The sequence below is a fragment of the Phocoena sinus genome, chromosome 5 (assembly GCF_008692025.1).
Source record: "Phocoena sinus isolate mPhoSin1 chromosome 5, mPhoSin1.pri, whole genome shotgun sequence".
Lineage (NCBI taxonomy): Eukaryota > Metazoa > Chordata > Mammalia > Artiodactyla > Phocoenidae > Phocoena > Phocoena sinus.
Window position 1 is genome coordinate 14,320,954 of NC_045767.1, and position 26,025 is coordinate 14,346,978.

At 36.3% G+C, this 26,025-nt stretch overlaps 1 protein-coding gene across 1 annotated transcript; it reads right to left on the reverse strand.

Moving 5' to 3' along the window:
• Nucleotides 1–301: 301 nt before the first annotated feature.
• SLC25A31 (solute carrier family 25 member 31) lies at nucleotides 302–25,929 on the reverse strand. Its single transcript, XM_032632868.1, has 6 exons — nucleotides 25,546–25,929; nucleotides 16,944–17,071; nucleotides 8,140–8,257; nucleotides 5,885–6,039; nucleotides 4,063–4,191; nucleotides 302–637 (listed from the first exon to the last, which is right to left on the reverse strand). Exons 1-6 carry the CDS (start codon nucleotides 25,787–25,789, stop codon nucleotides 437–439), a joined length of 975 nt encoding a protein of 324 aa, XP_032488759.1. The 5' UTR covers nucleotides 25,790–25,929; the 3' UTR covers nucleotides 302–436.
• Between the last annotated feature and the right edge of the window lie 96 nt (nucleotides 25,930–26,025).

A 26,025-nucleotide genomic window follows, 5' to 3' on the forward strand; every position in this document is an offset into this window, starting at 1 on the left:
TAAGTAAAATTCTTCATTAAAGTGAGTTTGAGTCTAAGTAGGAAAGAAACCACATTTATTTGACCTTTTAGTATTTAAATCCTTGAAAGAAGCCTATGCTTTGGGCTTCCCTGGTGGCGCAGTGGTTGAGAGTCCACCTGCCAATGCAGGGAACATGGGTTCGTGCCTCGGTCTGGGAAGATCCCACATGCTGCGGAGCGGCTGGGCCCGTGAGCCACGGTCGCTGAGCCTGTGCGTCTGGAGCCTGTGCTCCACAACGGGAGAGGCCACAACAGTGAGAGGCCCGAGTACCGCAAAAAAAAAAAAAAGCCTATGCTTCACTGCGGAATTAGCACTTTAAGAAAATACTGACAGTAATAACACACTATCAAAATGTATACAAATGGCAGCTACGTAATTTGTATGTTTAATAAGTTAACTATATCCATTTTTCAATTTAATCTCCCGATGAACTACCTCCAATATCAATATTAAGGAGGTCTTGAATTTTATCATATAATACCAACACCAAAGCACCCCCTGTACCACGAAGGATATTGGAGAAGGCACCATGAAAAAATGCGCCAATTCCCTCATGTTGGTATATCTTCACAAAGCAGTCTAAAGTTCCTTTATATTGCCGTTCAGCCTCACCGCTCTATACAAAGAAAGACAAAGAGTTTGCCATTATCTTAACATCTTTTATCATAAGACAGATTTAATTTAGCAACAGGGATAGATTAAAATTAACACTGTGTTGAGTAAGTATGTTGAGTTAATGGTCATATATTGAGTATTGTTCCCACTGACTGCAAAATACTCATGCTTTTCAGGCACACTTGAAAAATGGCCACATATTACACTTAACAAATTTTAAAAGATTGGCATCACATACCATGATTTATCCTCTCACCACATTGCAATTAAGAGAGAAATCAAGAACAAAAAAGATAACTAGAAAAATATCACGTTTGGGTATTAAGAAAAACACATCTTAGAAAATACTTAAAACCTAACTAACAACCACAAAACTCAACTAAATTTGTAAGACGCAGCTTGAGTGGTAACTATAACCACCAGAAATAAAGGAAATAATAAACGCAAGAGAAAGCATAAAAAGTCAAAAGTTAGTTATCTGAAATACTTTGACAAATTTCTAGAAACACTGTTTCAGGAAAAACAGGAAAAGGCGCCCAAATTATTAGAAGTGGCAAAGGTAACACCTTTGCAGATGACCCAGAGATTAAGAAAGAGCAAGATGATATTATGAACAACTTTATGACAATTATTTTGAAAACACAGAGGAAATAAATTCCTAAAAAGTATAATTTACCAACAGAATATCAAAAAACTTTAGAATATACTAAATTTGTTAAAGAAATTCAATCAGTTGTTATAAATCTTCTCAAAAATTAGAAAACCACGTGTCCAGATGGCTTTATATGTGAGTTCTATTAAAAATTCAATGGAAATTTAATTCCAATCTCACAGAAATTATTCCAAAGAAGAGAAAAAGTGGGGAGACTCCCTAACATATTTTATGAGGCTTGCATAGATAGGCCTGATACCAAAATTAGACTAGGATAACGCAAGAAGGAAAAACATGACAAGCTTATGTCACAGAAACCACGGATACAAAAATCCTGAACAAAACCTAGCAAATCAAACCCAGCAAGGGGTACAAAATACAATACATCATGACCAAGCTGGATTGACCCCAGGCATATGAGAAAAATATGATCATCTCGATAAAGAAAAAAACATGACCACCATTCATGATTAAGAATTACTGGAATCCATGGGCTTCCCTGGTGGGGCACAGTGGTTGAGAGTACGCCTGCCGATGCAGGGGACACGGGTTCGTGCCCCGGTCTGGGAAGATCCCACATGCCGTGGAGCGGCTGGGCCCGTGAGCCATGGCCGCTGAGCCTGCGCGTCCGGAGACTTTGCTCCACAGCGGGAGAGGCCACAGCAGTGAGAGGCCTGCATACCACACACACACACACACAAAATTACTGGAATCCAAAACAGAAAGGACCAGTCATAATATAATAAAGGATAACTACGAAAAACCCACAGCGAACATTAAACTTTGTAATCTGTAACACTGAAGGCATTCCTGGTAAGACTAGGACCAAAACAAGGTTGCCAGTTATTACTTCTTTAATGTAACACTGAATCAGAGGTCTCAACCAGTGCAGAAAGGCAAGAAAAGGAATAAAAGGCATAAGAACTGATAAGGAAGGGAAAAAAGCCTGCTATTATTTGCAGATTATATCACTCTGTGTGTAAAAACAAAAAGAAAACTTCAAAGGGTATACATATAGATTAGTGTTTGTAATATGGCTTAATAAAGTTGTGGGATATAAAATCAAAATGCAAAAATTAAAGAATACTGTTATGAATTGTGTCCCCACAAAATTCATATATTGAAGACCTAACCCCAGAACCTCAGACTGTGACTAAATTTGGAGACCGGGTCTTTATAAAAATAATTATGGTTAAATGAGCTCATTAGAGTGGGCCCTAATCCATTATGATAAGCCTTATAAGAAAAGAAACAGAAAAAGGACCATGAGAAGACATAGGGAGAAGGAGGCCATCTACAAGCCAAGGAGAGAGGCCATCAGAAGACACCAACCCTGCTGGACACCTTGACTGACTTTTAACGTCCCAAAGTGTTAGAAAATAAATTTCTGTTGTTTAAGCCACCCAGTCTTTGGTACTATGTTATGGCAGTGGTACGGTTTTATACATATAGCAATGCACACATATATATATAAATCCACACCCACAATTTTTTTTCTGAATTATTTTGACAGTAAGTTACAGGTATCATTGCCCCTTATTTTTAAACATTTCAGTGTGCATTTTCTAAGAATATTTTCTTACATACCCGAAGTACAGTTATCAAAATCAGACAATTTAACATTGATACAGGACCATTTACTTAATCCACAGTCTATTTGCAAATTAATTTTCAAAAGTGTTTCAGTTTATTAAACTAGAGCTAGACATAGATCAAGAGGAAACACAGATATAAAAGGAACAACTTTAAGGATAGATGAAGCAATAGGTTAGATATGCTTTACCCTTTCAGGTGGCCCACTGGGTTCTTCCAGGACCATTTTGTAGAGGATAACTACACCTCACAGCATAGTTTTGAGAATTAAATGAGTTAAAGTGTAAAATGCTTAGGACAGTTCTGACACATAATAAACACAGCTTTCTGGCCTCATTATTTTCACTTGCCCTCATGAAACCTATCATATGGGTATACTGAAATTCTTCTCAAGCCATACCTCTAGGTATGTTTTTTACCCCTATGCTGAGAATGTATTCTTCACTGTCTGGAGAAAAAGCCTATTTACTGAGATTTAGCTCTCTAAGAGGCCATATCTGATCACTTTAAGCACTTGGGTACCCCTCCCCTATTGCATTCCTGGAACCTATGCACATTTCTACTTAAACCATTAACAGTATGCCTTCAATACTATGCTATGAATTTGGGTGCAGGTTCTGCCTTATTTTATTTGTGTCATCAGAGCTTGGTGAATAGGCACTCAATTATTTGTTGAATGAATGAATGTAACAAGTAACAGCAATGGAGATTGACTTTATCAAAATTTTGGTTTGGGCATTTACATTTAGAACATACATCATTATAAACAAGTCTTCATCCTTGGAGTTAAAAATTATTTACTTTTATTAAATATACTACAACAAATGATTACATATGTCAGTAGCCTATGACTGGGCTTATTCTACTTAATCTAATAATATTCAGTTAGGATAGACACATGCTCATCTAATCCTTGCCATGCCCCTCCACTCTCCAAACAATACATGCTGTAGGAGTAAAAGACATTTCTGTTCTGATAGGAGACATGGAAGAAACTTTGCTGGATGATGGCTGCTTTGGGATAGGAAAGAATACAAGACAGAACACATTATGTATTTATTTTAGTAAGTAAAACAAATGGCCTATGCCTTTCAGCCAAAATGTCTCTAAAATTTTAATAAATTACATCTGAATATCAAATACTGGAAAACTCAATTAAGCTTACAAATAATATAAAATACCTGCATCATCATACATCTTCTAACTGTGTCAAAGGGATAGGAGAGTATTCCACCAGAGCATGTAGTCACAACTTGAGCAATGAAAAAGGAGACAAGAAAAGGAGTTTCCTTTGGTTTTGGTAATAAGCCCTAGAAAAGAAAAATTATCAAGTAACCATCGAAATTTCCAAAATATCTTAAATCATTAAGTCAAAGGATAATTCTTATAAATATATGAAAGAGGGCTCAGTTATACTTAAAATGCAGTAAAAAAAAAAGTTGGATTTAATGTGGTAAGATTAAAATAATAGCGGGAGATCAATAAGAAATGAGAATCCCACACATGGCTATATTTTAAAAGCATATTTGAAAAAGAATAGCATATCTGCTATTACAGGAGATTTGTTATTAATAGCACTGAAAACTAGAGATGGCAGCCAGTGACCAAAAAAGTTCCTTCCTGGTTCTTCCTCATAGAGTTGGAAAAGATGAAAGAATGCCTGTTATTATTAACAGATGATGTTTGATAAGCAGCTTTAAAGCTCTAAGCTAGTGAAGAAACATTCCTAAATTTTACAACTACTACAGGTGATAACAGAGGAAAGCAGAGGGCGATTAAACATAAATTTTTCTGTGATTAAATAAACATATATAAGATCCTGTAATTTCAATTAATCTATTTATCTGTCTAAAAAAATACACTACAAACTAAAAGTATTATGTCCAGACCACAATAAAAATAACATTCAACTATTGATACATTTATACTAATGAGGGAGGGCAGAGATAATATATAAAACTATTATAAAATTTCTCTCAAGTTTTAATCTTATTTAGTAAATAATACTGGGATTAATTTCATTGCTTCTTTTTAGAAGCATTATGATGTAGTGATTAAGAGCACGGGACCTGTGCTTGCCACATAAATAAATGACTTAGCTCTTCCTAGGTTATTTATCTTTAAAATGGGATATATTAAAAGCTATCCTAGAACACTGTGAGGATATAAAGTCCTTAATAAGGTTCTCAAAACTAAGTAATAGCTCAAAAAATGGTAGCCATTATTACAATCTTTCTCTTTCCTACCTTATGAAGTGCTATTTACATCTGAACTGAAAAGGCAAATTGCAGAACAACCTGGAAAATACAATACAAAATCTAACAGTACCCAATAGATCACTGAGCTATAGTAGCATTTATCATATTTAACTAATTAATTATGCCTTGCCTGCTTTCCATTGATGATAGTAAACTGATAATATGCATGTATAAAAGTGATAATAAGGGCTTCCCTGGTGCTGCAGTTGTTGAGAGTCCGCCTGCCGATGAGAGGGATGCGGGTTCGTGCCGCGGAGCGGCTGGGCCCGTGAGCCGTGGCCGCTGAGCCTGCGCGTCCGGAGCCTGTGCTCCGCAACGGGAGAGGCCACAGCAGTGAGAGGCCCGCGTACCCCAAAAAAAAAAAAAAAAAAAAAAAAAAAAAGGATAATAAAATGAATGTAAAATCAGAAAAACTCTGTTAGAAGATGCCTTCCTATATACCAAAGATCTAATTATGATATAACCTAATCAGCATGTTTTCTATTTGAGTCTTTCGGTGCAAACAGCACAAAAACCTAATGTTTATATTTATGCTTTATATCCAAAGTCAGATCCATAATACAATTGTAATTTAATTAGGTTATGGCAAAGTCATGATTAAACAGAATGCTATAATATCTCTTATGTCATCATTTATTTTGATTTCTATAATTAAAAGTAAATATACCTGCTGAACATATTACTAATTAGAATAAAAAGAAACAAACAATTTATTTAATATATACTAGTTAAAGTACCAAATTACCTTAACTGTGTCGTAAGTTCCAAAATAAGGGGCTCGGTACACAATGATGCCCTGAACTGAAACACCAAACCCTTGGTATAAACCAACAATTCCATTTGATTTTGCTATTTTCATAATACAGTCACCTAAACCCTTGAATTGTCTCTCTTCAGGACCTAAAATAAAGCCATTTAAAATTTATTAGCAATATTATATCAGATAAACACTTTAATCAAAGTAAATTAAACATTTTACAGATTTAAATTATCTGGAACTAACATTTAGAAATCTTATAACAAAAAAAAGGCACAAGTCAAAATCTTTCCATTCATTTAAAGATAATTAAGATGTCAAGTAGTATCTTAAGATATTTTAACTGAAAATATTAATCTCTTATAAAAGCAATCTAATTCAAGCAATCTTGACTAGCTTAAAACATTTCAATAAAATTATGAGAAGTTACTAGTCAGCATTCAGAAAATACTTAGGCATGCAACACTCTACAACTTGCTTCAGGTGAAGAGCAAAAGGACGGATGAAGCAAAAAGACAAAGCTAAAAACTAGTAACTTTAAGGATCACTGGCATTTTAGATGAGGTGTCATATTTTTCTAATGTTTGCTGGTTTTGTTTTTATTTTCCCTTGACCTAGAACTCCTTGATATTTTACAAATATTATATATAGAATACAATCTTTCAAAATAAACTAAGTTTTCCCAATTTTGAGAGAAAACAAAACTACAGAATTGAAATTAAACCAAGGTACGTATGTTATTTTCAGTTTCTTAACAATAACAAAAAAATTTGGAATGCCAGTTAAACATCATAGATGAAACTCCTATTCCCATCTTTGTTCAAACTGCCACCCCTTCTGAGGCATTTTCTCTAATCACTTATCTAAATTGATGTCACTCTCTTCTCCTAAATTTTTTTCATGGCACTTTTTTGCTGACAGTATATTTTAGCTATTTATTCTTTTTTTTTTACTACTCGTGATCTCCACTAGACTGTAAGGTACATGAACCAGGAGCTCCATGTTTAATATAGGGTGTGTGTACGTGTGTGTCTATTACACATACACAACCTGTATATCAAGCAGGGCCTGGTTCACCTCACGCACTCAATAATACTCATTGAAAGAATCTCTGCTCCCTTAAGAAATTCTATTAAAATAATAATAAAGAAAAAACAGGTTTAAAGCCAAATAAGCAAAAAAGAGTACATGACGAGAATAAAATCCACAAATTTTAGCAAGATGGAAAGGAGGTGGAGGATGGTAACTCACTAAGTGGAGCAGAGAAAGTTGAAACCTAATTTCTTGCAGAGGGAGATATTGTTGAGAAGCGAGCCATTTGATTCCAATAACCACAGAAAGACTTAAAATTAGAGGAATTAAGTACTATTGTGGTGAGAACAAATTAGCATCCGGATGCTCAAAATCCACAACCTCACCCTGAGTAGCCAAGTGACTTACTCCTCTGTCTTCCTCAGAACTGAACACAAGGCTCCAACTTGTGTTGCAGTCACATGGGGCCAACTGAGTGACCTCCACAATTACTGAAAATGACTCACACAAAGATACATCATTGTGAATGTCAGATCATCAGAGATATAAGGTAATTAAAAAGAAAAAAAGCCACATAAAAAGGATCAACAGTAAGAGAATGATTTCTTAAGAGCAGTATTAGAAACTAGAATCCAGATTAATGCTTTCAAAATTGTGAAAGAAAATAATTTTAAATCCAGAATTTTACATATGGCAAAATATTAAAAGGATGAAACATAGACATTTTCAGATATGCAAGATCTCAATTTATCTCCTATCCACCCTTCTCAGAAAGCTATCAAAGAACATATCTACCAAAACAAGGGTGTAACAAAAACACAGAAAGATGTGATAAATAAGTAAGGACAGAGGAAAAGGGAATCTCTAGGATGAGAGTTATACACCTAATGTAGAGAGGAGCCACAGTCAAGACAGGAAAGTAAGTGCATGAAGGGATCTAGGGATCTCTCTAAACAAACAAACAAACAAACTGGAAATAAGTTATAAGCAGTCTCTGTGCTTACTCTTTTTGTTATTACAGTATTGGCCTTCCCCTTCCCTCTTTTAAGAGAAAAGAAAAAAGTAGTAATCTTTAGGCTCTATAACTTTATCATTTGGTTGAGAATAAAATTTTTAGATGGAATACAACACTGTTGTTATAAGCATAACTAAAATAGATAATACAGTGTTCAAAACACAAAGAAGAAAGAGTATTTCTAAAAATCCCATACCTTTTCCAATATCAACACCTAATCGGGTTCGGGCAAAATCTAGTGGATATACTACACATAAGGATGTTGCCCCAGCAGCTCCACCAGAAGCCAGGTTTGCCAAAAACCACCTCCAGAACTGAAATATACTAATTAAAACATGGTTATTAAACTATAGAATCTGATTTTTAAATACCCTTGTTTTTATAAGGTTAAAAAGCCAGATTTACAAACTGCTTTTATAAAGTGAACACCTATAATAACGCATATATTATCATGCAAAATACTTCCCTTCATGTCCATGCAGCCTTTATTTCTTACCAGGCGGTCTGGGAGATACAGCTTAGATGCTGACATACTAAAATTCCAAGATATTTTAATGTCCTCCAGCAAAAGTAGCCCAAGTTAGCAAAAGAGGCCACATAAGATATTCTGCTCTTTAGACTGTATAAAGTTTTTTGTTAATAACATATTTTAGTTATGACTAAAATGTTAGGCATCTGTGGAGGCTTTAGTGGTTCCTCTTCTTGGCGGCAGTGGAGAGGGACAGTAATACATCATAATGCCACAATTTCACTTTGTATTTTAGTAGAAATAAATGTAAGTAGTTCAAAAATATAATTATGTTCAAATGCCAACATGTAAATTGGCATAAGTCAATTATAATGTGGTTGAGTGGCATGTAGGACCTTATTGATCTACTAGTTCACGTGGGCTGTTGAAGTTCTTTTTGATAAACCTTTGAAATGTGCCCTGCTTAAGTCCAATAAACTGCTTTTCAACATCTAGAGCTCACCGGAGAAGAAAGGACTATTTGAATTGGAACTGTCATAGAAAATCTAGGGTACAAGTCCACAGTAACCATTCTAGCTAGTCAAGCTCAGTTTCTTGCTTCTCTAGCTCTTATTTCTAACAATTTTAAGTCTCAGATGCTTTGGAACTCTCAATTTTCTCTTGGCCTGGAATGCCCTTCTTATTTTAATATTTTCTTCCTATCTTTTAAAAACAAAAAGTTATCAAGTTATGCTCTAACTCAAATTCTATTTCTTCCACGAATTCTCTGATCCCCAACCCACCCAAAACTGTATGTAATCATACCCTCTCCCCATAAATACTTCATCTCTCAGAGAATTAAAGGTGAATCATGTGATCAATATGTAAAATGTGTCAACATGTTCCAGATTCTCGTTTTTTTAAAATAGTATTTACAATAACTTTCTACTTTCAATTTATAATTATTTGTGTACCTGTCTTGTCTTCTACAGACTATAAATTTCTTCAGGCCAGAATTATTATTTTTATTTTTACTTGTTGAGATATATTTACACACCATACAGCTCACCCACGTCAAGAATTCAGTTCAATGGACTGTTGGCGTATTCACAGAGCCGTGCAACCATTACCAGTTGCAGAACATTTTCTTCACCCCGAAAGGAACCCTGTACCCACCAGCAGTCACTTCCCATCTTCCCAATTCCCCTGAGCCCTACATAACCATTAAGCTACTTTCTGTCTCTACAGATTTGTCTATTCTGGACATTTCCTATACATGAAATAACACAATATGCAGTCTTTTGTGACTGCCTTCTTTCATATAACATGTTTACAAGGTTCATCCATGTTGTAGCATGTGTTAGCACTTCATTCCGTTTCACTGGCAAATAATATTTCACAACCACATTTTATTTATCCATTCATCAGTTCATGGACATTTAGGTTGTCTACATTTTTATGAGGCCTAGATTCTTAATTCATTTGCTTATTTCAGAAAGCAAGTCATGGGGCCTTGCCCAGAGTAAGAGTAATGCATTCAATAAATATTTGTTTAATGAAGGGTACTCAGACTCCCATCATGCCTTTTAAGTGAAACTCATAAGTTCTACTGTATAGGTAGCCACGGTTCCTAATCACACAGAGATTAGACCAGAAGGTTGAATCTCACCCCAGGGTAGCTAATCCATAGTCTAGAATAACCTGGTAGAAAAAGTAGAACTGGGCCATAGTTTAAGTCTTAGGAATTTGACTCCAGAAGTTCTATGCCAGTTATCAGTAAGGACAGAAATGGAAAAGATATTAAATAATTTTTTTTTTAGGTTTCAGTCTACTTTGAGACGGTTGAAACCTATAGATACTCTTCCAATAAAAATCACATATATATAAACATATACTTTTAGTGTAAGTTATTCCTCAAGCATGCATGTATCTCTGGTAAAGAACCTCTCACCATCTGAAAGGTTAGAAGGAATCACTATGATAACACTGAACTTAAAAGAAACAAAGAAAATATAGGTAAGTAAAAAAGAGCAATAATGAGAAAACACAGAGCAAACACACACAAAAAGCAGATCATTAGAGACAGAGATAGACTAAGTGACCTGGGAGACAAAGATAAAGAATACAGTTTGATCCCTAGAGCTGTCTTTGGTTCAAATTCCAATGCCAGTGTATCATTGCAAGAAATACCCATTTTTCTTGAAGTAATTTAAGCCTCTGTTTCTTACAAGCAAATAAGCCAAACCAAATATGATATGCAGCACAAAGATTTATAAAGTATATCTTAAATTCTATTTAACCTTTTTTTTTTCCTTCCTAGATAAAAGAAAACAGATCCATGACTTTCTGGGTGAATGATCATATAATTTATTATTCAAATGAGGACCCCTCTGATAGTGAAAGTGGGGCCTATGAAAAAGCAGGCAGGCACAACATGTATAAACAGTATGGCCAAACTACTAATGGGAGGAAGGGGGAGGGTGGAAGGGAGGAAGGAGAGGGAGATAAGAAGCAAGAATCTATGCTGAATGATAATCCTGCAAGTGTTTGTGTAACAAGTCTGTCCCTCCACAATTAAGCCTGAAAATAAAACAGACCCAGGAGAGGTTGTATAGCATAAATGAGTTTTTAATTATAAGTTAGTAATTTCAGATATTACTATACTATAAAAGGAGAGGGCATGAAAAAGAATCAGGCAAGGAGAGGAGAACAAAAGAGTCTAGGGGGTTTGGAGGTAAATAATCCTGTTTATTTGCAACTGCTGACAAATAGATGATAAACAGACTTGATGCCTCCAAGAACAAATACCCTGAGACCAAAGTTCTTTCTAACAGTTTGTCTGGGCATGGAAGAGTGCTGGAAGTTCTAGTCTTCTCTGCTGAGGGTTGTGCTGGTAGCTGCTAAGGAGTGGCAGAGGCATATTTTATGCCCAGTTCAGCTAAGAGTCATCTAGTCTAGTCACCTCAGCTGAGAGAGGAATAGAGTGCAGTAGAAAGAACTAAATTTGGGAGTTAGAAAGACATGAACACATGACTAGGGTAAGTGCTTTAAGCTCTGTCTTGCTTTCCTTATCTGTACATTTGGGATAAAAATAAGGATGAGGTAAAAATTCAGTGAAACAGTATATAGTAGGCACATACCTCCCTACCATGGTTATTTTTTTTTAACTTTTTACTTTGAGATAATTGCAGATTCACATGCATCCTAATACATATGGAGTTTATAAACTTTTCAACCAATTTCCCCCAATGGTGATATCTAGCATAACTATAGCAGAGGAAATTAACACTGATAAAAATCTACCTTATTCATATTTCACCAGTTACACTTATTTGTGTGTATATTTAGTTCTATGCCATTTTATCATGTGTGCAGATTCATGTAACCACCAATCACCACGGTGAACAGTTCCATGATAAAGACCCCTCATTGCTACCCTTTTATGGCCACCTCCCTCTCTCCTAGCAACCACTATTATAATTTCCATCTCTATAATCTTCTCACCTTAATAATGCTATATACATGAAATCAGAAAACAAATATAATTTTTGAGATTGGCTTCTTTTCACTTAGCATTCAAAGTTGCTGTAGGTATCAAAAGTCTGTTCTTTTTTAAAACTGTGGTAAAATATACGTAAAATTTACTGTTTTAGCCATGTTTAAGTATATAATTCAGCAGCACTAAGTACAATACTGTATAAGCATCATTACTATCTATTTCCAGAACTTTTCATCATGCTAAATATAAACTGTGTACCTATTAAATAATCTCCCTCCCCCCCAGCTCCTGGTAACCTCTATTCTACTTTCTGTCTCTATGAATTTGCCTTTTCTAGGTCCCTAAGGGGATTATACAGTATTTGTTTTATCAAAGGGTTGTTCCTCTTTATTACTGAGTAATCTTCCATGGTGTGATGTACCATAGTTTGTTTAAGCATTCACCTGTTGAAGGAAATCTGGGTTATTCCCAAATTTTTGTCTATAATGAAACAATCTTCTATGAACATTGTATACATTGCTTTTTTTGTGAACAGAAGTTTTTATTCTCTGGGATAAATGCCCTAGAGTTGGACTGTATGATAAGCATATGTTCAGTTTGTAAGAAGCTGTCATACTCTTTTCTAGAGTGGCAATATCATTTTACATTCCCACCAGCAATGTAAGAATGATTCAGCTCCTCTGCGTCCGTGCCAACATCTGGTGTTGTCACCATTTTAGCCATTCTGGTAAGTGTGCAGAGATACCTCACTGTGGTAGATCAACCACTTTTAAATCACATACACTGTACTTGTTTTTTCTACCTTCTCTGCTTCTTTTAAGACCAGGTAAGAAACCAAAAATATTGACTTTTCTTTTTCAGTTCTTTTTTTTTTCCCCACTTTTCTTGGTAGGGGGATGGGAGCAGAGATAGGATACAATTTTGATGTCCAAGGGGAGAAATAAAATGGTCATTAGTATCCAGATTTAGTAAATAATATATATTTAAACATTACACTATTACTTGTGACTGAATACCTTTACATTCTAAATAAGATAGCATGCTCTTTATAGGTATACTAAAAATGTTTTTACCTCAGGCTCTACTAATTTGAAATTTATTACAGAATTTTAGCATGGATCAAAGTTAACTTCAAAACTTTTAGAGCCATGTTATTTACGCTGTTAGGGATAGATGTTAGTAACATAAAATTTCTGGTTAATTCTGGAGTTAATTGCTCCATTTGGCTTAGTCTTATAGGAATTATCTTTTGGGGGAGATGGGGTGGAAAATGTTCAATAAAGAGTTAACTCAGCTGGCCTGTGTTGCCCAAACCCTATACACACTGAAAAGATCTTCAGGACCACCCTTGCTCAAACTCAAAGGTTCCTTTGAGATAACCGTCTGAGCCCTTGGAATATCCTACCTAATTAGAGTGTCTTTATATACCTGAAGCTTTGGGTAACACCAGATAGCTTATACTAACCTTGATTTACGGTGAACACCCCTTTGTATGCTTTGGGCTAAACTATATCATTTTGACCTCTTGAGTGGGTGGGGGCAGCGGCTGGAGGCTGAGTAGCTAAGGTCAGTCACATTACACATGCCTATGAACTGACTCCCCAAAAAGCCTGGCCACCATGTCTCAAATGAGAGACCTATTTGGCAGCACATTCTATGTGTTGTCATACATTATTGCTGGGAGAATTAAGTGCTGTCCAGGTGACTCTACAAGGAGAGGACAGCTAGAAGCTTGCACCTAGTTTCTCCTGGATTTTGTCCTATGTGCCTTTTCCCTTTGTTGATTTTAATCTATATCCTTTTGTTGTAATAAACCATTAGTATAACAGCTTTTCTGAGTTCTCTGAGGCCTAGTGAATCGCTGAACATGAAGATGGTCTTGAGGACCCTCTGACATAGGCTCTTAGTCAAGAGAAGTTCCAACTATTAGAGGTGTTACCTAAAGATGACAAACATTTTTCTGAGTGCCTACCATAAAAGCACAGCACTGGGACTTCCCTGGTGGTGCAGTGGTTAAGAATCCGCCTGCCAATGCAGGGGACACAGATTCGAGCCCTGGTCCGGGAAGATCCCACATGCCATGGAGCAACTAAGCCTGTGCACCACAACTACTGAGCCCGCGCTCTAGAGCCTGTGTGCCACAACTACTGAAGCCCACGCACCTAGAGCCCATGCTCCGCAACGAGAAGCCACCGCAATCAGAAGCCTGCGCACCGCAATGAAGAGTAGCCCCCACTCACCGCAACTAGAGAAAGCCCACATGCAGCAACAAAGACCCAACACATCCAAAAATAAATAAATAATATTAAAAAAAATACCAATTACTTAAAAAAAAAAAAGCACAGCACTACTGTAAGCACTTTATGTGTCTTTACACGTTTAGTCTCATCTAAACCTTACTCATCTAAACCTCATGAGGTAGGTATTCTTATGTCCAATTTTCAGATGAGGAAACTAAAGATCAGAGAGGCGATATTCAAAAATTCACACAGCTAAATAAGCTGAGTGCCAGGACCTAAATCCAGATCTTCTGAATCTAAGCGTAAAGAATTTTCTTTGTTACCTTTATACCTCCAACTACGTAAATAGCGCAAAGCACTCAATAAAGGAAATAAAGGGTCTAAAAGGAAATTAATGGAAATAGCAACAAAGAAATGTTCCATAAATAGTTGCTTTTAAAGAATCTGCTAGGACAGCTTGGTTGGTTGGCTGGGGGAAGAGAAAAAGACAAAGGATGAGGGGGTAGAGAGACTTTATAAGGGCGGGTGAGGGGAAGATCTTGACAGTAATGTAGGTGGTCTAGTGTATACGGAGGTAACAAAACAAATGAAGACCAGGACAAATGACACATAGTTCATACAAGTAGGAAATTTTGAAAATGAGATTTTATAACCAAGGGAGTGATTACCCTGAAAAGTAAAAGCACCTTTGTGATAAAAAAAAAGAATTCTTTAACTTTTTTGAAATTAATTTTTATTGGAATATAGTTGCTTTACAAGAGAATTCTCTAAGTTAAATTTATCATTTTCCTGTATTTGACTTGATCTTCCTACACACTTTAATCTCAGCCAAATAGAGCCTCAGTCATAAAGAAGAAACAATTTGCTTCTTTAGGAAATAAATTACTTCAGAATTAGGAAATACACATTTGTTGACTGCTTTTTTTGCTTATCAAAACCAGATTAAATGCTGAATTTTTCTAGTGCAGAACAGGGATTATAAAATGTAAATTATATTAAAATTAATATTTATTCAGAGAAATATTGTGTTGAGATAAAACATCTCTTAGTTATTAAAATTGTGTTAAGAGGTTTAGAGAAACTGGTAAAAGTTAATACAATTCTATGCTTTCCATATGTCATTTCTATAACTTAATACATATTATAGTATGCTAACAGTTACTATGTTTTTTCTCAGGTATTATTAATCTTTTTTTTAAGGTATTTATTTATTTATTATTTTTATTTATTTATTTTGGTGTGCTGGGTCTTCGTTGCGGTGCATGGGCTGTCTGTTGCAGCATGCGGGCTTCTCTAGTTGTGGCGCATGGGCTCTAGAGCACATGAGCTCAGTAGTTGCAGCTCGTGGGCTTCTCTAGTTTTGGTGCACGGGCTCCAGAGTGTGCGGGCTCAGCAGCTGCAGTGCGTGGTCTCTTTAGTTGTGGTACGTGGGCTCCAGAGCAGGTAGGCTCAGTAGTTGTGGCGTACAGGCTTCTCTCTAGTTGTGTTGCACGGGCTCAGTTGCCCTGCGGCATGTGGGATCTTAGTTCTCCAACCAGGGATTGAACCCATGTCTCCCACATTGGAAGGCAGATTCTTAACCACTGCCACCACCAGGGAAGTCCCTAACAGTTACTATGTTTTAACTATTATTTTTTTCCACCATTTGAGCACCTCCTCTCCAAATAAAACCCCACAGGTAATGAATGGATAAAGAAGATGTGGTACATATATACAGTGGAATACTATTCAGTCATAAAAAAGAATGAAATAATGCCATTTGCAGAAAGATGGACTAGAGATCATCATTCTAAGTGAAGTAACTCAGAAAGAGAAAGACAAATACCATATGATATCACTTATATGTGGAATCTAAAATATGACAGAAATGGACCTATCTATGAAACAGAAACAGACTCACAAACATAGAGAACAGACTTGTGGTTGCCAAGGGGGATGGGGGTGGGGGAGGAAGGAGGGAGAGGCTGGGGTTAGCAGATGTAAGCTGTTTTATAGAAAACAGATAAACAACAAGGTCCTACTGTATAGCACAGGGAACCACATTCAATATCCTGGAATAACCATAATGGAAAAGTATATTAAAAAAGAATATATATATATATACAAATATGTATAACTGAATTGCTTTGTCGTACAGCAGAAACTAACCAACACTGTATTGATAAATCAACTATACTTCAACTGAAAAAAAACCCTCAAGTAAGACAAATCCAACTACTTCTTACCTGTTTTTCCTAAAAATAAAACTACCATATGACCCAGCAATTCTACTCCTGGGTGTATATCCAAAAAAATACAAAAACATTAACTCGAAAAGATACATGCGCCCCAATGTTCAAAGCAGCATTATTTACAATTGCCAAGGTATGGAAGCAATCTAAGTGTCCATCAACAGATGAATGGATAAACAAGATGTGGTATACATAAACAATGGAATACTATTGTGCTATAAAAAAGAATGAAATTTTGCCATTTGCAGTAACATGGATGGACTTTGAGGGCATTATGCTAAGTGAAATAAGTCAGAGAAAGACAAATACTGTATGATATCACTTATATGTGGAATCTATAAAATACAACAAACTAATGAATAAAACAGAAGAGAAGCAACTCACAGATATAGAGAACAAACTAGTGGTTACCAGTGGGGAGAGGGAAGGGGGAGGAGCAGACAGGGATGGCGGAAAAAAGGGGTTACTATGAGACAATATGAAATCATGTGTGTAAAACTTTTGAAAATTGCAAAGTATTATATAATTTAAAGAATCTTTCATTCAATTAAAAAATAACAAAATAAAATAAACAATAATTACCTGTTTTTCTTTATTAACTCCAGACATGAACAGTTGTTTGTATTTGTCTTTGAAAGCAAAGTTTAGAGCTTGTGTTGGAAAATACCGGATAACATTTGCCAAACTGCCACGCCAATAACTGAAGAAACCTACAAAAGAAAATACACTAAATATAAACTTGTATTATTATTAAATAATTTGCATAGTTTTAACAAACTTAGCTGTTCGAACTATCTAAAACATCTTTTCTCATGAGAAAAAAAATAAAGTTTACATGTGTCTCCAACTGAAGAAAAAAGGCAGTGTTAACTCCACGTACCCCATTTCAATTTTGTTAATTTCCAATAGGAAGCCTTGAATGCCTAAAAACCTATGGAAAGCATTACCGGTTGAATATAGGGCTCTTTAGTGGTAGAAAAACAGAGCTTACTAGTATTTGTCAGAGAAGCTAGTAATCCTTAGCCTCATTTCCAAATCATAAAATACAATTCCTATGGTGACAAGGCTGTTGGAACAAAACTGTTTTGTATCTACACTCCTGAGAATGAGAAAGGGATAAAAGAGTCTTATCTTTATATTTTAAAACCTAGCCAAAAAAGAATCAATTTACAATTCAAGGCAGTCTCCAGAGGCTAGATGGAGAGATAGTAGGAAACTTTCAAGGTCAATAATCTTCCCACTTCAAATCTCCATGGAATGACCAAACTTTATAATTCAGTCACTGTGTTACCCTGATAATTCAAAACTGCCTTTATAATCCATAGCTGCCCTGGAATACAACAGGCTAGCCCTTCAGGACCCATAGTTGTTTTTACAGATGGTTTGACTCTGCTACTCTGAATATGATACCTCTAGTCCCAGCTGGGAGAATAGGATACCCAGAATCAGTCTTCTAAAGATAAAAATACAAATGAAGATAATCTCAGTTGACTGGGCCCGGTGCTCAGAAACTGAAAGTTAGATTAGATAAACACACAAAGGGAAAGATATTTATTTGTTAAATAACTATACTTTGTGGGAAAAAACACTGAATATTGGTGATCCCAAGCTAAATATAAAGCAGTTGCACAAAGACAATTAAGAAGTATATTAATAGCAAGAAATCTTCTCAGTCCTCATAGCTGATTCAGTTACAAGGCATTCAGTTGTAGGCATAAATTACTAGGGCATTTAACACATAATCGTAATAGCTACGACTTCTTGAGCAATTAATATGTGCCAGGCACTGGCAAACGCTTTATATATTTCATTTCATCACCACACTATGCTTATGACATACGTTCTCCTATAATACCCATTTTATACATGCATAAACTGAAACTTTTATAAGTTTAGAAACTATAACCAGGATTTTGAATCAAGGCTTCTGTCTGTCTCCAAAGCTCTACTTCAGCTTTGGGTTTCTGGAGAAACAAATCTTAGAGAACTCCTAAAATTATTAAAGTACGGTAAATAAAGCTCTATTTTTTTAAAAATGGAAAATGATTACTGTAAAAATTTTTGAGGCAATATTAACAAAACAATAATACTAATTTCTAGGAACTGCTTTTTATTCATTTAATTCTCATAATCACCCATGATGTAGGTACTATTAGTCTCTCCATTTTAAATATGAAGAACTGAGTTAAAAACAACTTCTACGGCTGAGAAAAGTTAGTTAAGTAACTTGCCCAGTGTCACCTAGTCAGAAAACTGTAGACCTGGATTCAAACTCAAGCAATCTGGCTCAATAATTCAGTCTCTTAACTATAATACTTTTCCATAAATAATTTAATCATACAAATATTTTCTGTACTAAGAAAGGTTAATAATTTTTCTTTAATGGAAGCAAAATAAAAATCTTAAAACATGAGAAATATAAGCAAATTATAAAGGAATATTTCTTGCTAGTTATGGCCACATTGAATTACTGAGGGAAGTTGGTGAATCTAACTTTTGGAGGTATTTTTAGAGATTTTTAAGTTCTTCATAGTTAATAAAAAACATTTAATAACATAATTAAGCATTTTTATTTTCTGAGGTCAGACCTGTGTAAGAGAAATGTTGAAAGTAAAATGTGACGGTGTAAATGATACTGAAGAATAAGGTTTGATTTTCTAGACCATGTTTTATAGTAACACAACAGACTACTTGCAGAGGATCTTAAAAGGATAAAGAAGAACATACTGGCTGAAGAACTACAATCTGATCAAATGGGATTTAAGTTGAAACCATCATTTGTTTAAAAAAAAAAACAAAGTAATAAACTGAGTTTAAAAAAGTGCCATGGGGCTTCCCTGGTGGAGCAGTGGTTGAGAGTCCGCCTGCCGATGCAGGGGACACGGGTTTCTGCCCCGGTCCGGGAGGATCCCACATGCCACGGAGCGGCTAGGCCCATGAGCCATGGCCGCTTGGCCTGTGAGTCCGGAGCCTGTGCTCCGCAACGGGAGAGGCCACAACAGTGAGAGGCCCGCGTACCGCAAAAAAAAAAAGTCATGTATCAAAAATGTATTAGAATTCCCATTTTATACATGGCTCTTATTTATTAATAGTCATTCTGGAAATGGTTGATTCAGCTAGATGGTATTGAGATATTATAGGTTTCAGATTATGAGTTATTAGTTATAATTAATTATGATTATAGTACTGAATTAATATTTATTTCACAAAAAGTATCATATAAATATAAGAATAGTATAAAGCTTTGTAACTTTGGCTAATGTACTGAATATAAATGGAAGATTCTGATGACAAAGACATCTGCAAATTAACGAGACCATGACAGAGTGACAGATTTATGACTGAAGGGGTTTGCTAGCATTGACAGAAGAACGTATTCCTTTTAGCAAAATTGTATTTGCATGAAAAAACCTAGAGGATTCATCAAAACAACTGTCAATGTCTCAATGAAAAATCTAGAAATAAAAAAATCCCTAGAAGTATAATAGCGGCAGCTCTTATATATATGAAAAAGTATCTCACACACATAAAATACTTTTGCATGTATTTCTCAGGATTCATGGATTCCCTGGAGCTACAGATATCAGGTTAAAAACCCCTGCTTTAAACTCTTTTTCCACAGATCATACTTAAAAAACTTATTCCCTTCTTTGCATCTCACTGCTGTACCATGCTTTTAGGAGCTCCAATGTCCTTAGTAGGAGTGCAAAGAGGAGGAACCTCAAAGTGGAACTCTGAATGCATCTTCTATAGAAATATTTCTGGGGACCAGGTTTCAAGGTTTAATTCACATGTACTCTAAGTACACTGTGTACTATGTAGGTTCTTTAGATAGATTACAAAAATCTACTCTACATGTAATGCAAATTTATCCCAAATACATTCATTTACAAATGAACATGAGGAATACATGTTTCTAAATTTAGGAATGTATTCAAAATGATCAAAGAGTTAAAATTTATTGAGCACTAACTATGCAATAGATACGTGGCTGAGTATTTTACAGGCATTATCTTGTTTAACCGTCGCAACTACCATATGAGGTAGGTAATATTTTTACACCTTGTATAGAACTGAGAAAATTGAGGTTGAGAGAGGTTAAATAAAAATTGTTCAAGGGGCTTCCCTGGTGGCGCAGTGGTCGAGAGTCCACCTGCCGATGCAGGGGACACGGGTTCGTGCTCCGGTCTGGGAAGATCCCACATGCCGCGGAGGGGCTGGGCCCGTGAGCTATGGCCGCTTGGCCTGCGGGTCCGGAGCCTGTGCTCCGCAAAGGGAGAGGCCACAACAGTGAGAGGCCCACGTAATGGAAAAAAAAAAAAAAAAAAAATTGTTCAAGGTTACAAGGTAAGGGAAAGGTTGGGACTTAACTCCAGAATTTTCTAGATCTATCTGACTCCAGACCTAGAGCTATTAAATCTCTATTGCCTCTAGATAAAAATCCATTTTGGATAAAAACAGTAGTACTTTGTGGTCAGAATAAAACAAGGGAAAAGCAAGTGTGATGCAAATGTAGCAGTATTTGACTCTCTAGTTACACAGAACAAAAGGACAGTTTCCTAATATATAATCACAAAACTGACAGAGACAAACATAGGGGTTGTGGTATATTTCTCTGCTAATAACAGAACATCTAAGTTTTTTTTTTTACTTAATTGCTAAGTAAAAATAATCTCTTCAAAATTTAAGGGTGAGAAAAACCTACTCTGAACTTAATTCTGAGAAAATAATTAAGAATACAGAACTGATGGGAAAATGGGAAAAAGTTACTGGGCCATTTACTGTCCACTTACTAGCCAAGAATGGAAATGCTAGGCATGTTTGGGTATACAGCTGACCCTTGAACAACGTTAAGGGTTAGGGTGCTGATTATCCATGCAGTCAAAAATCCAAGTAATAACTTGTAGTCAGCCCTCCCTATATGTGGTTCTTCCATAACCACGGCTCTGCAACCATGGATTCAACCAACCAGGGATCAAGTACTGTAGTATTTGCTACTGGAGAAAAAAAAATCCATGTGTAAGTGGACCCACACAGTTCAAACCCGTGTTGTTCAAGGGTCAACTGTATATTCTAGACTAGCAGGTTCCAACATGCTTTGACAGTCTGCCTATCAGTTAAAAAAAGTAATCATGACTCTCAAATATGTACATACTTAAAAAAGTAAATAATATACCTTTGCTACTATACTACCCTGTTATGTACATTTGTAAAACTATTCCAAAAGAGAAATGAAAGAATGAGTTAAAGATTCTTCATATACACAGCACTGTAAATCAACTATACTCCAATAAAAATTAAAAAAAAAAGATTCTTCATTTAAAAACATTTATTTGGTACCAAGTGCGTAGGAACAAAGTTCTTGGTCTTATGGAGCTTACATTTTGAGAAAGACAGACAATGAACAAATAAATATGTTCAAGAAAAAAATAGTATATGTAGTTGGAGAATGAGGAAGGGCTATTTAGATAGGATGGTCGGGAAAAACTTTTAGATATTAGGGCACAACTGAGCATTTGTTTTAATAGTTAAAAAACAGTATTTTCAGATATCTTGCTAATCATGATGTTTTCATACTATCATCTGCTATTATCTCAAGGCACCCTTAGGATGAGGTCCATTCTTAAAAATAGTGTATGTGAATCTATATTTCAAATAGTATTCTTGACAATTTCAAATATTCAAATAGTCTTCTTATCTCTATAAATCCATTTAATTGAGCAAACATAAACTATAATATGTTCATTATACAATAATTGAATAAGGGTACCTGTTATCCCCTTTACCCTGTGTAACTCCTACTCTTTTTTTCAGGATACCTTAGCATCCTGTGATATATAACTGACATTTGGGCAACCATAGGTGCCAGTGCCAATTCATTTGCTAAATATCAGTATAGTTTATGTTCCCATTTTATTTAGATAACACATATACCTAACATTTTCTTTCCATACCCCAAAATATCATCTTCAAGATATAAAAACCTCCCTGCTTTAGCCTTCAGGAAAATATGTTTGGAAAAGTTCAGGTTAAAGACAGCTGATGAATTCATGGCCAGGAATACCTAAAAGAGAAAAGAGTTCTGGTAGGCTCTTAAACATGAGATTTAGAGATAACATCTTTAAAAGCCTATGTTACAATATATTAAATAAAACGATTATATTAATTAAAATATATTTACCGATGCATAGCTTGCTCAGTGAAAAAAATCACAGCACAGACACCAAAATGTTAACTGTGGTGATGTTAGCAGTGCTTTTTAAAAACTTTTTGTTTCTCTATATTTTTCAATTTTCTATAGTAAACATGCATTATTTGTGTAATACAGGTTTAAAAAGTACTAAATAAAAGTACACATACAAAGTTGGAAGGTCATAATACCAACTAAAGAATAGAATAAATTTTTTAAAAAGCATTAGTCAGGATAAATCCAGAAGCTTTCATAAGCCAAGGAAAGCTTATAAAAAGTATCAAAGACACCCAAGGAGGTGTTTAAAGCTATGTTCAGAGGAAGAACGAAGAGCTCTCTCCTTGAGGTGTAAAGAAAGAGATAAGGTAAGAAGATAGTGAGAGAGCATCTAGTTGTGCCTTCTGAATTCATTGTCTCTTATGCTTATTCCATATTGCCTAAAGAAAGGAAAAGTTATCAGTAAAACTCGAGCAAACAGGAAAAACAAGAGAAACTTCAGAACACTGAGAATGTAATGTATCTTGACTTTCACAAAAGAGACAGAAGGTAAATTCCAGAAAATAACAGCCTCAGAATATGATTTCCTAGTAAAGTTCCATAATGATTTAGCACAGTGATTCTCAGCGCTACCAGGTTCAAGTCTTCTATACATAATAAATATTTTACAATGTTTCCTTCACTATCTAGAAGTAGAATTCAAAGACAATGACCTCTTCACTAGTTCAAAAAAATCAATATAATGCCCTTTCTGCTATATACAAAGAGAAAATAAGAGTTTATAATAAAATATATATATTAGTAAATCGGTGAGGCGTGATCACATCATAGACACAACAATCCAATGCTTGCTTCTATTTATAATGAATCAGTTGTGCTTAAGACACACGTTGACATTTGGAAAAAAGGGCTTAATAAATATATCTATACAATCATCATGAATTCAACAGTTTAAAATGCAGATGATATAAGTAGTGACTAAATATCACACACAGAACTGCTAACATGAGTTATCACAGTGATGAACAACTCTCAGTAAAATTCTGAATAAAACAAAGTATAATCTTTCCTCTACTTACAAGATAGCTGCATTACTAGCATCACTGTGTGATTCTGCCCCAAACAGTTTGTGTTTATAGGTAAATAGGAGTTCGTTTCTAGGCTTAGATAATCATAAACAGGTTTTACTGCTACGTGAATGTCCAGTGGGAGATCTGAGTCATGAGGTTGCAGGGCAAGTCTTTGTTGTGTAGGACTGGCCATGTACAGCAGCAGCGGGATGTTTAGCAGCCCTGGATTTTGCCTTTCATATCATTGCAATTAAGGATTACTCCCCTCTATCTTTGTGTTAAACAAAAAATTCCTCACAAGTTTCCAAAAATGCCCCTAGATGGCAATATTATCCCTGTTTTGAATTACTAATCTTTTAGCATAGCATATACCATGGTGTACTCATAACAAGGCCTTGTATATACTAGAAAACATTTTCTTAAAATTCTGCTTAAAGAAAGCTGGAACCAGAATACTATTCATAATAGTCTCAATTTACAAGAGCCATACGGAATAAATTTAGGTTTAAATACTACAAAAAACATTTAAAATATCAAACGATTTAGCACTGGTCAGCACAATCTATCCAGAATATTTAACTTTACCTGACTGTATATTTAAAGCAGATTAGCAAATAATAAAGAGGCTCCTACTTCTCCGAAGAGGAATGGGAAGCTTGCTCTGATAAAATGGTAGTGAGAAGATGTGAACTCACTTACCATTAAAGATCTAAACTCAGCTCCCAGATGGGCACTTTAAATCCACAGTTTAGATGATGCCTTAACAGTCTACCCTCAACCTGAAATACTCTGCTTGCACAATCCTAGCTCCCTGACCAGGGACTGAACCCGTGCCCCCTGCAGTGGAAGTGAGGAGTCTTAACCAATGGACCACCAGGGAGTTCCCAGGAATCCTTTTTTATGGGAGGAAGAGTAACCTGCCCTAGACTTAAGAGTGAAAGAAAGGACTGCACTGGAGTTGAAGCCACTACACTTCTTGTTCAGAATACACAATAAATAGACCTCTTTCCTTTTTAGAGTTCATATAGAGGTTTCAATTGAATCCAACTATATCAGAAAATTTCTGATCAATTTATCCACTTAGCTAACTTAAGGAGCCGTTCAGTAAGAAAAGGGCATTGAATGATTAATAAAGCATTTTCATTATCTATTCCTTGAAATCATTTCAATATTAATGGAAAAGAACCAAAATATCAAAACTTTAAGTAAAAACAGAGCCTGACGCAAAAAAATTAATACTGATCCCGCCTTTACTTAAAAGTTTTGTACCTTGCTCATCATGGGTTTTTCGCATTAATTTCGATTTTTAAAAATACTGCATTAAAATATTATTTGTTTCTACTACTGAGTTTTTTTTTTTTGGCGTCCCCCTAAAATTTGGGCATACGTGAGTGCCTCCTTGGTCTCAGCCCTGATCTTTAGTAGTTCTTGAGAATAAACAGAAGCTCTTTTCACTGAATACGTACTAGATACTGAGAGGCCCCAATGCTTCCATATTTGGAATACTTCTCTTAAACGTATTATTTCAACAAATGTTTAAGCAACTTAAAGCACCTATTAACATACAGCCAAGGGCCTGATGGCATCTACCACAATACGGGGAAGTCAACCATTTTCCTCCTGAGCCAGCCACAGGTGCACGGAAGTGCAGAGCCTCCTGCGAAGGAGAAATTTAGAGAAAGAGAAGGTGGTGGTCTCCCCTGTCCCAGGACTGGTCACGTGTAGGCCTTCTTGGTCCTGGGAAACCAGAGCCTCTCAGACCGGTTAAGAAATTGAATTATCGAAGTCAAAGAAAACAAACTCATCACCGACACACACACACACGGCCGTGGCGCCCGCAAGCTTCCCCGCCCGACCCACCCACCCGCTTTTCTGGAAAGCTGACCCGGCGCGGGGAGAGGCTGGCGCGGCGTCCTCGCGTACACACCCTGTTCACAGGGAATCCACACCAGGCAGTCCACGAGGCCTTTGTACTGGGCCTCGGGGCTGATCTGCTTGGACGACGCCTGCACCTGCAGCAGCAGCTTTACCCGCTCGATGGGCGCCACCGTCGTCTTGGACACGGCCGCCGCCACCCCGCCCGCCAGCAGGTCCTTCCCAAAGGATGCGGCGTCAAAGAGCTGCTTCTCCGCTTTCTTCTCCAGCTTCTTCTTCGGAGGTACATGCTGCATGGTGGGACGATGGACGTAAAATCGGGCAGCAGAAGCTCAAAATGAGAGCGGGAGAGACGGACGAAGGGAAGCCAAAAACCGCTTCAGCGTCGTCCCGGCTGGAAAGCGGCGCTCAGCACGCCGGGAAACCAGCGCGCCGGGGGCGCGGAGCTGCGCAGGCGCCTCCAACCGCCTTCCGCCACCCGGCGCCGGACACGTGACTCCCGACACGTGGCTACTCCGCGTGGTGCAAGTCT